Source organism: Crotalus tigris, unplaced genomic scaffold (assembly GCF_016545835.1).
Source record: "Crotalus tigris isolate CLP2741 ecotype Arizona unplaced genomic scaffold, ASM1654583v1 scf7180000018940.2059657, whole genome shotgun sequence".
Classification (NCBI taxonomy): Eukaryota; Metazoa; Chordata; class Lepidosauria; order Squamata; family Viperidae; genus Crotalus; species Crotalus tigris.
This window is the reverse complement of record NW_024097284.1, coordinates 24,413-40,873: the sequence shown is the minus strand read 5'-3', so window position 1 is coordinate 40,873 and position 16,461 is coordinate 24,413. Positions and strand designations below refer to the sequence as shown.

At 41.5% G+C, this 16,461-nt stretch overlaps 1 protein-coding gene across 1 annotated transcript in view; it reads right to left on the bottom strand.

Annotated features, from left to right (window-relative positions):
* LOC120314515 (cyclin-dependent kinase 14-like) overlaps positions 1-16,461 on the bottom strand; it is a gene marked incomplete at its 5' end in the record, with an annotated part of 111,429 nt that overhangs the window by 81,898 nt on the left and 13,070 nt on the right. The window contains one exon of the mRNA XM_039357703.1: positions 16,386-16,449. Coding sequence (XP_039213637.1) covers positions 16,386-16,449 — 64 coding nt within the window. The remainder of the gene's footprint in view (positions 1-16,385; positions 16,450-16,461) is intronic.

The following is a 16,461-nucleotide window of genomic DNA, read 5'->3' as shown; positions in this document are numbered from 1 at the left end:
CCTTTAAGTAACTTCTACATCTCTGTATATTCTCTTCATATCTAAATAAATTCTCATTCAACCTCCAAGACCTTCTAGTCCCTTCTTCGAGCAAAATTTCCAACCATACAGGACTATGATCTGAAAATATTCTAGGAAATATCTTGATATTCTTCACTCTAGAAAAGAAATAATTAGTAACTAAAAAAAAGTCAATTCTAGAATAAGATTGGTGCCTATCTGAGAAAAAGGTAAAATCTTTTTCCTGAATGTTACATTCTCTCCAAATGTCTCTAAGTTCCAAATCATCCTTTAAATCAAAAAAGCTTTAGGAAGTCTTGCATGATTAGAAACTTTAGAAGAACCCTTCTTATCTTTACTTGAATCTAAAACACCATTCCAATCTCCCATCATAATAACTGACTTATAATCCAAAGAAATTACTTTCTGGTGAATCATCTTGTAGAAATTTTTGTTGTTGATTGGGAGCATATAATCCAACAAGAAGAGTTCTCTTATCATTTATTAATAAATCAATAATGACATATCTGCCTTGTGGATCAAAATCAATTAGTTTCGGTGAAAGCTCCTTTCTCACATAAATAACTATACCTCCTTTTTTCTGCAAAGCAGGAGCTATGAAGTGTACCCCCAGCCGGGGGGTTAAACAAGTATTTTTGATTTTTAGAAATAATATGAGTCTCTTGTAAACAAATAATATCATTTCTGTGTTGTTTCAAATAATGAAAGACTTTCTTTCTTTTCTGTGGGAATTAAGGCCATTAACATTCCAGGTTAGAAGTTTTGCCATTCTTGGCAGGTTGAAGCCTTTGGAACAAAACCTCTAAATTTGCAGTCGATGACCTCTTTGACCTTGCTCCTTCCACTGGCTCCGAAGTAGACTGTGGTGAAACTCCATCATCTATCTTTTGTTGTTGTTGTTGTTGTTGTTGTTGTTGTTGTTCTCTTTCTCTACGTTTATGAGCAGCACGTGTAATTCTCTGTTCCCTTGGGTCTTCCCTTATTTGCAAACTCTGTTGCATAGGTTCAACCAATAATTCTTCTCCCAAAAGTGGCATTAGACCTATAGCCTATAGCCAACTGTGCTTCTGCTTTGCTCTCATCCTTTTTTGATCTTGGAGATAGTGGTAGACCTCCTTTTAAAACAGTAACATAGAAATCTCTTGCTTTTGAAATTGTACTAAGACGATATCATGTGACAACATAGGTCACCACTATCCCCACAGGTATATCCCATCTAAATTGAATTTGTCGTTTCTTAAGTTCTTCAGCCAAAAAAGCAAAGTCTTTTCTTTTTCTAAGAATTTTTGAAGGTATTTCCTTTAAAATTATCACATCTTGAGCTGCAATCTGAAATCTTTGCTTATAGAAAGCCTGTATAATTTCATTACGAAGTGATCTTCTAGCAAAATAAACAACCACATCTCTTGGTAATTTTCTCTGTTTTGCAACCCATGAATTGACTCTGAAGATCTTTTCTATATCTCTCAACATTCCTTCAGGATCACATTCCAAAATAGAAGCCAGTTCTGCTGCAATTTCTTCTTTCAAATTCTCCTGAACATTTTCCTTCAAGCCTCTTATTCTCAAAGCATACTCCATTTCTCTATATTGTGACATTATAATTTCATTCTGTGCAACATCCACATTGCCTTCTATTTTTTCAACTCTGTCTTATAATATTTCAACATTACCAACCACCTCATCCACACGATCATCAATCTTTTCTACAAGACTAGCAAGCTCCTGGAGTGCAAACACAATATCTTCCCTCAACTCATTATTTTTTTGCGCCAAGAGCTCTCCTTTTTTTTGTACAGTCTTATCCAAAGCATCTTGTAGTATAATTGCCTGAGATGGAGGAGAAGGTGGGGAAGGTTTAGGTTTAGGTTGTTGTACAGTCTGAGTTACTGGAGAAGAAATTGAAGTTTTAGGAAGAGAAAAAGGTCCAGGACGTTTCGAAGCCATTTTTTAAAATGATTTTTTTTTAAAAAAAAATAATAAAATAGGAATAAAGGAGAAAAAAAAGCAATTTCCCCTTTAAAAAAGAAGAGTTCTCTTTAAATAAACCAAATCTATTGTGTTGTTGAAACTTTGTTGCCAACTGAAATTAGTAAATGGAAAGTAGAAAGTGAAAGTTCTCAAACAAAGAAAGTAACAAAGAAGCAGGACTCCTCCGCCATATTTCTTCACTCCGACAGTTTGTTAAAGTAATAGCAGCAGAAGATGTTAATTCTCACATGAGTTAAGTTTAAAATAAAATCATCCAATTCTTGTCCTCCTGACCGCTCCATCTGCTTTTAAATTAACTTACAGTTTCCATTTAAGAGCAGCAGTGGAGGCAGCGTCTAGCTTCGTTCTCCCGCTGGAGAACAAAGACGTCCAAGGAAGCAGAGCACACCCAGACTCCGAAGGAGCTCTCACTCTTCATCTCCCAAGAAAAAATCTCTGGGAGATTGGTAAGGCTCTACTTCTATCCGGGAGAAGGCTCATCTTCCTCCCTTCGCCCAGGAGGAAGGTTTCAAGCCGCAAAACAGCTGATCAACGCTGTCTTGCCAGCTTTTACACTTTCCTGTGACGGACGGCTGTCAGAAAGCCGCCATTGGCACGGCGCAGCCACCGGAAGCCCAAATCCCTGCTGCTTTAATATTTATAGATGCTGAGAAAGCTTTTGATCAATTAGATTGGAAATTTTTATTGAAAGTCGTAGAGGAAATGAATTTTGGAGATAAATTTTTGTGTGCTCTCAAGGCCATATATCAGCAACAATCGGCACAAATTATAATTAATGGGGGATTAACAGATGTATTTAAAATAGAAAAAGGTATGAGACAGGGTTGTCCCTTATCCCCCTTGCTATTTGTATTAACAATGGAGATTTTACTTATTAAACTTCGAGATTCATCTAGATTAAAAGGAATAAAAATAAGTAAGATTGATTATAGGCTGAGAGCTTTTGCTGATGCTTTGGTTGTGACGTTATCCCACCCAACAGATTCGGTCAGAGACTTGGTTGAAATTTTAGCACAGTATGGACAGGTCTCTGGTTTTAAGGTGAATAAGAATAAAACTAAAATATTATTGAAAAATATGTCTATGAAGGGAAAAGATATTATAGCTGAAGCAACAGGTTATGAAGTAGTTAATAAGGTTAAGTATTTAGGAGTATATATCACAACATCTAATGGAAAATTGTATAAGAATAATTATGAACACTTATGGGTAAAAGTACAAAAAGATTTAAATGATTGGCAAAAATTACAACTATCATTGCTGGGGAGAATTTCAGTAGTAAAGATGAATGTTCTACCAAAGTTTCTTTTTTTGTTTCAGATGATACCTATTTTAAAAAAGGATGCTAATTTGGACAAGTGGCAGAAGGGTATCAATAAATTTATCTGGGATGGGAAGAAATCAAGGGTAAAGTTTAAGATTTTACAAGACACTTGAGAAAGAGGTGGATTTAAAGCACCTAATTTGAAATTATATTATGATGCGGCCACTTTAACTTTAGTAAGTGATTGGCTTAATTTAACAAATAAAAATATTCTTGCTCTTGAAGGTTGGGATTTAGTATATGGTTGGCATGAATATTTAATTTTTGATAAGAAAGTAGATCTGGTTTTTAAGTCACACATTTTAAGAAATGCTTTACTTCGAGTCTGGAAGAAGTATTATTATAAGTTAAATTATAAAATACCCATTTGGGGGATTCCTGGACAAGCAATTCAGAGGGTTTCTAAGGGAGTGAATTTTGATAATATTTCGTATAAAGAATTACTTATTTGGTCGGGTACTGATTGGCCCCCTTTATGGATTACTGCCTTGTCGTGGCGAAGGGGCTTGCGTAACTCAATGAAGCTATAAGCTATGCCGTGCAGGGCCACCCAAGACGGACAGGTTATAGCAGAGAGTTCTGACAAAATGTGATCCACTGGAGAAGGAAATGGCAGTACTAAAAGGAAAAAAGATATGACGCTGGAAGATGAGCCCCTCAGGTCGGAAGGTGTCCAATATGCTACTGGGGAAGAGCAGAGGGCTAGTACTAGTAGCGCCAGAAAGAATGAAGCGACTGGGCCAAAGCCGAAAGGACGCTCAGCTGTGGATATATCTGGTGGTGAAAGGAAAGTCCGATGCTGTAAAGATTTTTTCTCCATAGGAACCTGGAATGTAAGATCCATGAATCAAGGCAAGCTAGACGTAGTCAAAAAAGAGATGACAAGACTGAACATCGACATCTTAGGAATCAGCGAACTAAAATGGACAGGAATGGGTGAATTTAACTCAGATGACCATCAGGTATACTACTGTGGGCAAGAATCCCTCAGAAGAAATGGAGTAGCCTTCATAGTCAATAAAAGAATAGGAAAAGCAATACTGGGATACAATCCCCAAAATGACAGAATGATCTCAATTCGAATCCAAGGCAAACCATTCAATATCACAGTAGTCCAAATCTATGCCCCAACCACTGGTGCTGAAGAGGATGAAATTGACCGGTTCTATGAAGCCCTACAGCACCTTATAGAATTAACACCAAAAAATGATGTCCTTATCATCATGGGGGATTGGAATGCTAAGGTAGGAAGCCAAAAGATAACCGGAATAACAGGCAAGTTTGGCCTTGGAGTACAAAATGAAGCAGGGCACAGGCTAATAGAATTTTGTCAAGAGAATACGATGGTCATAACAAACACTCTTTTCCAACAACCCAAGAGACGGCTCTACACATGGACATCACCAGACGGTCAACATAGAAATCAGATTGACTATGTGCTCTGCAGCCAAAGATGGAGAAGCTCTATACAGTCAGTAAAAACAAGACCAGGAGCTGACTGTGGCTCAGATCATGAGCTTCTCGTTGCAAAATTTAGGCTTAAATTGAAAAAAGTAGGGAAAAGCACTAGGCCACTCAGGTATGAACTAAATCATATTCCTGATGAATATACAGTAGAGGTGACAAATAGATTTAAGGAACTGGATCTGATAGACAGAGTGCCTGAAGAACTATGGATGGAAGTTCGCAACATTGTACAAGAGGTAGCAACTAAAACCATCCCAAAGAAAAAGAAATGCAAGAAAGCAAAATGGCTGTCTGAGGAAGCTTTGCAAATAGCTGAGGAAAGAAGGGAAGCGAAAGGCAAAGGAGAAAGAGAAAGATACACCCAATTGAATGCAGAATTCCAGAGAGTAGCTAGAAGAGATAAGAATGCCTTCTTAAATGAACAGTGCAAAGAAATAGAAGAAAACAACAGAATAGGGAGGACCAGAGATCTCTTCAAGAAAATTGGAGATATGAAGGGAACGTTTCATGCAAAGATGGGCATGATAAAGGACCAAAATGGCAGAGACCTAACAGAGGCAGAAGAGATTAAGAAGAGATGGCAAAACTACACAGAAGAACTATACAAGAATGAGCTTAACATCCCAGATAACCACAATGAGATGGTCACTGACCTCGAACCAGACATCCTAGAATGTGAAGTGAAATGGGCCTTAGAAAATCTGAGCAACAACAAAGCTAGTGGAGGTGACAGTATTCCAGCTGAGCTATTCAAAATCTTAAAAGACGATGCAGTAAAAGTGCTACACTCAATTTGCCAGCAAATTTGGAAAACTCAACAGTGGCCACAGGATTGGAAAAGGTCAGTTTACATTCCAATTCCAAAGAAAGGCAATGCCAAAGAATGTTCAAACTATCGCACCATTGCACTCATTTCACATGCTAGTAAAGTTATGCTTAAAATCCTACAAGCTAGACTCCAGCAGTATGTGGATCGAGAACTACCAGAAGTACAGGCAGGATTTCGAAGAGGCAGAGGAACTAGAGATCAAATTGCCAACATACGCTGGATCATGGAGAAAGCTAGGGAGTTCCAGAAAAACATCTACTTCTGCTTCATTGACTATGCAAAAGCCTTTGATTGTGTGGATCACAACAAATTGTGGCAAGTTCTTAAAGAGATGGGAGTACCAGACCATCTCATTTGTCTCTTGAGAAACCTATATGCGGGTCAAGAAGCAACAGTGAGAACCGGACACGGAACCACTGATTGGTTCAAAATTGGAAAAGGAGTCCGGCAAGGCTGTATACTGTCGCCCTGCCTATTTAACTTATATGCAGAGCACATCATGAGAAAGGCAGGGCTAGATGAATCAAAAGTTGGAATTAAGATTGCCGGGAGAAATATCAACAACCTAAGATATGCAGATGATACCACTCTAATGGCAGAAAGTGAAGAGGAACTAAAGAGCCTCTTGATGCGGGTGAAGAAGGAGAGTGCAAAAGTTGGCTTGAAACTCAACATTAAGAAAACCAAAATCATGGCATCCGGCCCTCTCAATTCCTGGCAAATAGATGGGGAAGAAATGGAGGTAGTGACAGATTTTATTTTTCTGGGCTCAAAGATCACCTCAGATGGGGACTGCAGCCAAGAAATTAAAAGACGCTTGCTCCTGGGGAGGAAAGCTATGGCAAATCTAGACAGCATACTAAAAAGCAGAGACATCACCCTGCCAACAAAAGTGCGTATAGTCCAGGCCATGGTTTTCCCAGTTGCAATGTATGGCTGTGAAAGTTGGACCATAAGAAAGGCTGAGCGCAAAAGAATTGAGGCCTTTGAACTATGGTGCTGGAGAAGACTCCTGCGAGTCCCTTGGACTGCAAGGCGTTCAAACCGGTCAGTCCTAGAAGAGATCAACCCCGACTGCTCTTTAGAAGGCCAGATCCTGAAGTTGAAACTCAAGTACTTTGGCCACCTAATGAGAAGGAAGGATTCACTGGAGAAGAGCCTAATGCTGGGAAAGATTGAGGGCAATAGAAGAAGGGGACGACAGAGAATGAGATGGCTGGATGGAGTCACTGAAGCAGTAGGCGTGAATTTAAATGGACTCCAGAAGATGGCAGAGGACAGGAAGACCTGGAGGAACGTTGTCCATGGGGTCGCGATGGGTCGGACACGACTTCGCAATTAACAACAACAACAACTGATTGGCAACTAAAGTCTTCAGACTTGTTAAGGCAAGAAAATATTTTACAATCATGGTTTCAATATTTGCAAATAGTGGAGAGGTGGACCTTAGATAAGAAAGTGGGAATCACTTTAGCAGATGAAAATTTGGTAATTCAGATTAGAGATCAGAAATATGCTCATATTAAAAGAATTTACAATGAATTAATAAAATTGGATTCGGAAACAGAGTTAGTAAAAGATTGTATGATTAAATGAGCCCAGAATATTCAGGAACCGATTTTATTGGATTTATGGGAGTTAATTTGGATTAGAAATGTTACATTTATGCAGGCTCAAAATCTGAGGGAAAATTTTTATAAGATGTTTTATAGATGGCATCTGGATCCTAAAAAGTTGTCTTATATGTACCCGAACCTGTAACCTAAATGTTGGAGATATGGTTGCTTGGATGCAACTTATTTTCATGTTTGGTGGACCTGTAAAAATATTAAAGCCTTTTGGATTATGATTTGGTGGAACATTCAAAAGGTTTTTAAAAGGAAGATTAAGTTTACTCCCCAATTATTTTTTGGGGGTATTTTTGTGGATTTTGATGCTAAAGAAACTATTTTAATGTTGAATTTAATAACAGCAGCAAGATTATTGGTGGGTCAATATTGGAAGAAAGACTCTCTGCCTTCTTTAGAAGAATGGGTATTTAAGGTTTCTAATTTAGCAGAAATGGCTAAAATTTCTGCTTATTTAAAGGATCATTCACAAGAGAGATATGTTATTGTATGGAGAAGATGGATAGAATATGTTCAGAAGAAATATGGAACTACAAAGTTTCATTTATTTTATGAGTAATGAATTTGTTTATAAAGTTATGATGTTAAAGTTTGAAGAGAGTTAAGGGTTAGTATGATTTTGGTTATTGTATAATTAGTAAACTTAAGTAGATTATGTTTAATATGTTTGTATAAACCCTGCACATGGCTCTGGGAAGTCAGGGGGGAGGGGGGTGGGAGGTGGTGGGAGGATGGGTTGGAGGTTAAATAGGTCAAATAAGTAGAAATAGTTTTATTGTATATAATATTGATGTTTCAATTTGGAGAGAGGAATTGCTCGGCATTTCCCCTGGACTTCATCCGGAGTGAGAAGATAGGAAGAAGGGGAGAAGTAAGTAGGAAGGTTGAGGAGAAGGAGGAGAGGGGGAGAGTGAGGAAGAAGAGGGAAAAAGGGAAGTGAGAGAAGAGGTTAGAGCACGGGTCGGCAACCCGCGGCTCCGGAGCCGCATGCGGCTCTTTGAGCCACCTCCTGCGGCTCCGGAGCCTTCTCCGCCATTTTCATAGAGAGAGAGACAGACAGAGACAGAGAGGCACTTGTGCTTCCCTTCTCTCTATCTCTCTCTCTCTCACACACATGCAGATTTGCCCCTTGCTCCCGATTGGCCCTGCAGCCAGATGCCCTGCCCCCTGGTGGCCAGGAAGGGCCTTTCCGGGGCTGGCCCAGTCCGAGGTGCATGTGGCCAGAGAGCCGCGCGGGGAAGCCCCAGGATCGATGCTGGGAGCGGCCCAGCAGAGCCTCCGTTGAAAGGGCCAGCCCTCCCGCAAGCTGCGGCCCTAGTGGGCCAAGCAGGAGCAGACCCGGAGATGGAGGGTGAGTGGGGAGGAGGGAGGGGGCTTACCTGCACCAGGCGGAGGGGCAGCCGAGCCGGCCTCGTGTCTCCCTGGGCTGGGCAGCAGGCCTGGCGGGGCCAGCGGCCGGCAGGGGCATTGGTTCCTGCCCTTCCCCGGGCCAGGCGGTAGGCCCAGCGGGGGCAGCAGCCGGCGGGGGCATCGGTTCCTGCCCCTCCCCGGGCCGCTGAGCCAGCCTCGCGTCTTCCCGGGCTGGGCGGCAGTGGCGGCCGGCAGAGGCATTGGTTTTTGGCCGTCCCCGGGCCGCTGAGCTGACCTCGCATCTTCCCGAGCTGGGCGGCAGGGGCATTGGTTTGTAGCCGTCCCCGGGCCGCTGAGCCGGCCTCGTGTCTCCCCGGGCGGCAGATGGCGGGGATATTGGTTTCTGGCCGTTCCCGGGGCGCTGAGCCTGCCTCGCGCCTCCCCGGGCTGGGCGGCAGTGGCGGCCGGCAGGGGCATTGGTTTTTGGCCGTCCCCAGGGCGCTGAGCCAGCCTCGCATCTTCCCGGGCCGTGCGGCAGGCGGCGGGGGCATTGGTTTGTAGCCGTCCCCGGGCCGCTGAGCCGGCCTCGTGTCTCCCCGGGCGGCAGATGGCGGGGATATTGGTTTCTGGCCGTCCCCGGGGCGCTGAGCCTGCCTCGCGCCTCCCCGGGCTGGGCGGCAGTGGTAGCCGGCAGGGGCATTGGTTTTTGGCCGTCCCCAGGGCGCTGAGCCAGCCTCGCATCTTCCCCGGCCGTGCGGCAGGCGGCGGGGGCATTGGTTTGTAGCCATCCCCAGGCCGCTGAGCAAGCCTCGCATCTTCCCGGGCTGGGCGGCAGTGGCGGCCGGCAGGGGCATTGGGTTTTGGCCGTCCCCGGGCCACTGAGCCAGCCTTGCATCTTCCCGGGCCGTGCGGCAGGCGGCGGGGGCATTGGTTTGTAGCCGTCCCCGGGCCGCTGAGCCAGCCTTGTTTTTTCCCGGGCCAGGCAGCAAGTGGCGGGGACATTTGTTTGTAGCCGTCCCCGGGGCGCTGAGCCTGCCTCGCGTCTCCCCGGGCTGGGCGGCAGTGGCGGCCGGCAGGGGCATTGGATTTTGGCCGTCCCCGGGGCGCTGAGCCTGCCTCGCGTCTCCCCGGGCTGGGCGGCAGTGGCGGCCGGCAGGGGCATTGGGTTTTGGCCGTCCCCGGGCCACTGAGCCAGCCTTGCATCTTCCCGGGCCGTGCGGCAGGCGGCAGGGGCATTGGTTTGTAGCTGTCCCCGGGCCGCTGAGCCAGCCTTGTTTTTTCCTGGGCCAGGCAGCAAGTGGCGGGGACATTTGTTTGTAGCCGTCCCCGGGGCGCTGAGCCTGCCTCGTGTCTCCCCGGGCTGGGCGGCAGTGGCGGCCGGCAGGGGCATTGGATTTTGGCCGTCCCCGGGGCGCTGAGCCTGCCTCGCGTCTCCCCGGGCTGGGCGGCAGTGCGGCCGACAGGGGCATTGGGTTTTGGCCGTCCCCGGGGCGCTAAGCCTGCCTTGTGTTTCCCCAGGCCAGGCAGCAAGCCCGGCGGGCAGTGGGGGCATCGGTTCCTGCTCGTCCCCGGGCCGCTGAGCCGGTCAAATCAACGGACGTGGAGGTACTGCAGCTGGCTTTTTGATTCGCCGCAGACCTCCATTGACTTCCATGGGGATTCTTGGCAATGAATGGGGCTGATTGAAATCGCTTCAAGAAGCAAGCTGCAGAGACACAGAGAGCTGCAAATGATCTCCACAGGAGATGCAGCAAGGGCAGGAGACGAGAAAGAGTCCGCTATGTCTGTGCACAAGCCCCGAAAGCTTTCTTCCTCTCCCTGCCTTTCTTGCTGGCCCTCTGATGTAAGCATCTGCTGGGTTTCCTCAACCTCCCCCCCCCGTTTTATTTTAATCCCACCATCGCCTCCCTCTTTCGCAAAGTTGACATTCCTAGGACTCGTAGCTCGCTTCGCTCCTGGAGTCACTTGGCAAAGTTTGAAGGAGAGGCTGCCTGCTCCCACCTCCCACGGAGCAGAACTGCTGCTTCCTCACCTCCCAGCGAAAGAACCCCAGAGAGCTGGAAGGCGTCCTTTCTCCCACTTTCCGCTTCCCATCCTCCCTTTTCCAAGCACCCCTCCCAGAGCAAACCAGAAGCCTCAACTCCAGCCTCCTGCAGCAGGCTGAGATAGGCGAGCCCGAGCGACCGTCTTCTGCTGCCTCAGAACATTCACTGCAGCAGCTCTTTCTCTCCGTCGGCTTCCTCCTCCGCTCCCTGGGAACCTTCGCGCCAAAAGGCAGCAAGAAGAAAGTCCCAGAGAGGGAGAGCGCGGGGTGAGGGGAGAGCAGTCTTTTCCGAAGGGAAGAGAAGCCAGGACTGCAGAGCCCGTTCATACCAGAGCTGGATGGGGGGCAGGGCAGGCGCACGTTTTGCCTTAAGCTCCTCTCTTCAATCAAGCCCTGTGTTCTGTGCGCATGCGCGTGCGCGCGCGTGTGCGCGCGCACATTTTGCGGCTCCCAGGATTTTTTTTTTGTGAGGGAAATGGATCCAAGTGGCTCTTTCACTGTTGCAGGTTGCTGACCCCTGGGTTAGAGGGTGGATGCGGTTTGGAGGGAAATGGGTGAACAATACCAAAAGTTGTGTGTATAAACTTATTCTATTCTTTATCTGAAGTACTCTTTATGAATGTAATGAAAAATTGAAACTAAAAATTTTTTTACAAAAAAAATAAATTAATTTCAAATTGAAATCAGATATATAATGTATGTAGAAACAAAGTGGGAGGTATTACTCATGTCTCTGTTTGGATAAAAAATATCTACAATTATAGTAATACTTTGTTTCTTTTCCCATAATAATAAACCAAGAAACAAAAGTTCTTTTTTGTACATACTTCCTAAATCACTAGCATAAGACATTCAGTTCTAGTTATGTACTATTTCCTCTATGTAGAAGGACATAATTCTTTCAGAATTACTAAAGAACAAAACTGTGCACAGTTCTTGTACAATAGTAATGTAATGCTTAAGTATAATTGATAATACTGTTTATATTATTGTTTTACACATGCTGCCAGAGCTCAAGGCAGCATAAATTAAATTTTACAAGTACAGCCATTGAGATAGGGTTGTTCGTCTCAAACAAAGTGACTATTCTAAAAACACCTCTGAAAATTAATCCTGTGTTTTCAATACCTTATTAGTCCTTGACTTACAACAGTTCATTTAATGACCATTCAAAGTTACAATGCCACTGAAAAAAGTGACTTATGACCATTTTTCACCCCTATAACTGTTGCAGCATCTCCAAGGTCACATGATCAAAATACAGAAGCTTGGCAACTGACTCATATTTGTGACTGTTATGGTGTCCCAGAGTTGTGTGATCCCCTTTTGTGACCTTCTGACAAGCAAAGTCAATGAGAAAGCCAGGTTCACTTAACAACTTGTTACTAACTTAACAGCTGCAATGATTCACTTAACTGTGGCAAGAAAGGTCATATAATGGGTCAAAACTCACTTAACAATTGTCCCATTTAGCTACAGAAATTTTGGGTTCAATTGTGGTCATATGTCAAGGACTATCTGTACTACACTATTCTACATTAAGCAACCTTTTCCCCCACCAGGCATCACATTTTTCACTGGTAATTTGTGATCACAGGTAAGTATGGCTACAGCCAAAATGGGTGAAAAAACTGCAATTTCTTATTGGAATCAGTTCCCTTCTTTTTGACACTTTATTTCTTTTCCTCCCAAGTAACAGGCTTCAGGTAACAGAGACATATTTTTGTTAACAATTGTATTAAAGAAGTTGTATTAATTGTAAGATAATTTCTTTTAAACCAACCAGGTCTTGGTATAGTTTCTATGCAGAACAATTATATTATGCAATTTATCAGAATGTAAAATGCTCAAGCATTGTATTGAATCACATTGGACAAAGGTTGAGATATTTTTAAATTCAAGGTGCTAATAATGTTCAGATTAAAATATTTTAATTAAATCACAATGAATGCTGCAAACAATCAATTAGATTGCCAGTAATTATTTACAATGGGCATATAAACTAGTAAGACCTTAGCTGAAAGGAACCTTTTCAGCCTTTCAGGGTGAGTAGTAGGTTTGGATCACATGTATATAATCATATCAAAAAATATCCCACTGATACACATATGGTCACATATAGAACGCAGAACAATGAAGAAAGAAAACTCCTTTCACCTCTCTCCCTAAGAATTCAACCTGTCCTCCATCTTAACAGGTTGCTATGCGATATCAAGCATATCATACAGGTTGCTGCAGTGAACAAGGTGTCTTGGGTTCTGAAAGTAGTAACAATTACTCTAGTAGTTTCGTTGAAACTTTTTTAGAACCAAGCATTGAAGATTCCCACTGTGGATGGCACATTAGCTGCTGGCCTGTACAGCCTTATTAAAAGGCCAATTTAAAAACAGCAGGTAGAAATAGAAGGTAGAGAACTGGAATCACATGTAGCAGGATTTGGTCCTGGCAAGAACATACCAAGGAATTGGGTAATTTTAAGCAAACATGAAACATATGAATAGGAATTTTTAGTAAACATAATATTTTACTAATTTTTAAATAATCATAATATTTACTTTTGCAGATAGACAGTATTACTTAAATAAAATAATGATAACTTTGCTTTTTTGTGGCTCAGTGGTTAAGACTTTAGGCAGCCCAAGTTCCAGACCCAAATGCCACGAGACAGGGTAATCTTCGGACAGTGCTGGCTCAATGGCCTTGAAAACGAGATGAGCACCACCCACTATAGTTGGTTACTACTAGCACAGTAAATCTGCAAGGATTCCTTTATCTTTTTAACTTTACTTTTCCCTTAAGCTCTCAACTTGTAAAGATCACTGTTTCAAAGCTAATTTCAAGTGATAACAGACAAAGTATTAAAATTTTGAAGTTTACAATTACTTCAAAAAGTTAACATTTCATTTTAATTTTATTTTTAAAGCTCTTCAATAAACAAAACATTATATGCATACAGACAAACATTATGCAGTATAGCACCATTAAACAATAACAGATCAGAATTGCTTCCTGACTGCCACCTAGCGTCAAGGCACTTTTCTCTTCTTAAATCAAGTACTACACATGAAAATAAAAGAACATATTCATTCATTCAGAAATACCATTAGCACTCCTCATAAAATTAAACAGCAGTCTTAGAAAGCTACAAAGTTTCCTTCCAAATGAATTTCACATTTTTCTAATTATAATTTTATTTTTTTAAAAGCAGATCTTTTAATGTTCCTAGCAATTTAATACTTTATAGGGAAAATGCATATTTATATCATTTTAAAAGTCTTTTATACTACAGGGTAGTTGGGGAGTATGAATGTTTTTTAAAAATAATAATCAGAAAGTAATAACAATGGATTTGTATCTGGCTGACAAACCGTATTCAATGAGTAGTCCTCAATGGTACCATATCCACATGGAGAGAAGTAAGCAGTGGGGTACCACAAGGCTCCATCTTAGGCCCAGGACTCTTCAATATCTTCATCAATGACTTATATGAAGGAATAGGAGGAGAACTAATCAAATTTGCCGATGACACTAAACTGACAGGAATAGCCAACACCCCAGAAGATAAACTCAGGATCCAAAAAGATCTTGACAAACTTGAATAATTGACCCTATCCAACAAAATGAGTTTTAATGTGGAGAAAAGCAAAGTTTTACATTTAGGCAGGAAAAAATCAAAGATATAAGTACAGATTAGATAAGACCTGGCCCAAACTGTGACTATGAGCCAGCAATGTGCAATACAATCTAATACAACCTGGAATTAAGAAGAAAGTTCCTAACAGTGAGGATAATTAACCAGTGGAACAGCTTGCCTTCAGAAATCGTAGGCGCTCCATCACTGAAGGTTTTTAAGAAGAGACTGGACAATCACTTGTCTGAGATGGTATAGGTTCTCCTGCTTGAGTGGGGGTTGGACTAGAAGACTTCCAACGTCTATTCTATTCTATTCTATTCTATTCTATTCTATTCTATTCTATTCTATTCTATTCTATTCTATTCTATTCCATTCCTATTTATTTGATTAGGACTATATCACAGTTTTCTTTCAGAAGTCCAAAGCAATATTTAACATTTCTTCCTTCATTTTTTTCCCTGCAGCAAAACTGTTTAGGTTTAGGAGATTTGGTTGAGAGAGAAGAATTGGCTCAATGAGTATTTTGAAAAATATTTTTGAAAACAAGAAGAGCAAAACCATAGGTCACAATGATTACACTTACAAAATCAAGCCAGATTTCAAACACTGTACCAAATCACATTCTATGAGTTTTCTCAGCTTATAAAATAATAACCATCAGTATTTCATTAATATTCTTTAACAAAAAGATAACTCTTTAGAAAAATGAATTATTAACATTTCAACAGAAACACAAGACATAAAGCATGGGAAGAAACATTAATTCCAGTCACATTTTGGGACACTATTGTAAAATAGTTAATTTCTATAGAATGAAAGATATAAACACTGCAAGTTTTGTTTAGAATAATTTTTTGCTTATCTAATAGACTTTTTTAAACTATTTAATATTTAGTGTACTTTGCCCATAAAAGTTAAGATAATGCTGTTGAAAAGAAGAAAAGTATTACATCAATAAATAATATTAATACAGATAATAATTCAAACAATAATTTTGAACCCTGGTGGCACAATGGTTAGAATGCAATATTGCAAGCAAACTCAGCCTGCAGTCTTCAGTTCAATTCTGATGGGGCTCAAGACTGACTCAGCCTTCTATCCTTCCGAGGTCGGTAAAATGAGGAGCCAGATTGTTGAGGGCAATACACTGACATTGTAAACTGTTCGATGTATGCTGTAAGCACTATGGAGCAGTATATTAGTCTTAAGTGTTATTACTATTGCCAATTTTCTCTAGCTTAATAGTTAGCTCTATGCTTTTTATATTACATTCCCACTTTGTACATCCTAATTACATTGAAGCAATTCTGGTATTCAATATAATAGATCAAAAGCAATGTTACAACAATTGATTCTGAAAAATTTGGATATCAGTTTCAAATGGGTCCATATCCAATTCACTATTTCAGAAAATACAATATGTAACTATTTTCTTTAGGAGCAACACATTGATTTATTGGCTAAGTACATTCTTCTTTTACAGCTCTAAAACATTGAGCTGAGATGCTTCAGCTCCCATTATAATTCCTAATAAGGTGTAAAATTGCATTTTGATTTCTTGATAAAAGAGATGCCAAAATGGGATGAGAAAAGCAGTGTGATGTTTCCAATCATTGTTAAAAGTCTCCTAGGACTAAATGTCTTGAAAAGATAATACAGAATTGAGATATTTCTAGACTAGCTGAGTATAAAAATTGGGGGGGGGGAGAGAAAAATACAGAGGGAAAGAAGTAAATAGGTGGCCCAAAAGCTAAAGTTCTCCCTAGCTAAAGTTAACATATAGAATATCTATGGGAAGGCACCACAGACTGTTCATTCAAGCATCTTCATAATATTTCTTACCAAATACATATGTAATAAAAACATACATAAATTTCAAGCAAAGAATGATTCCTGATAAAGAAAAGAATCTCTGATCAAATATTAAATTAAATGTTGGTATAATTTAACTTTAGGTTCATTAGAAATCATAATCTGCATTTTGCAATGACTTTTTATTACTAATACACTAAACCTTGAGATGGTGCTTCTCTTCATATAACCAATATCTTTCAAAATGATATATATATATAACTTTAATAGTATGCAAAACTAACCTGGCTTGAAATGTGGTAGCGCATGAACTCCAGGCCATGACTCTTCATTTGGAGTTCCTAGAACCTGAAAGAAGAC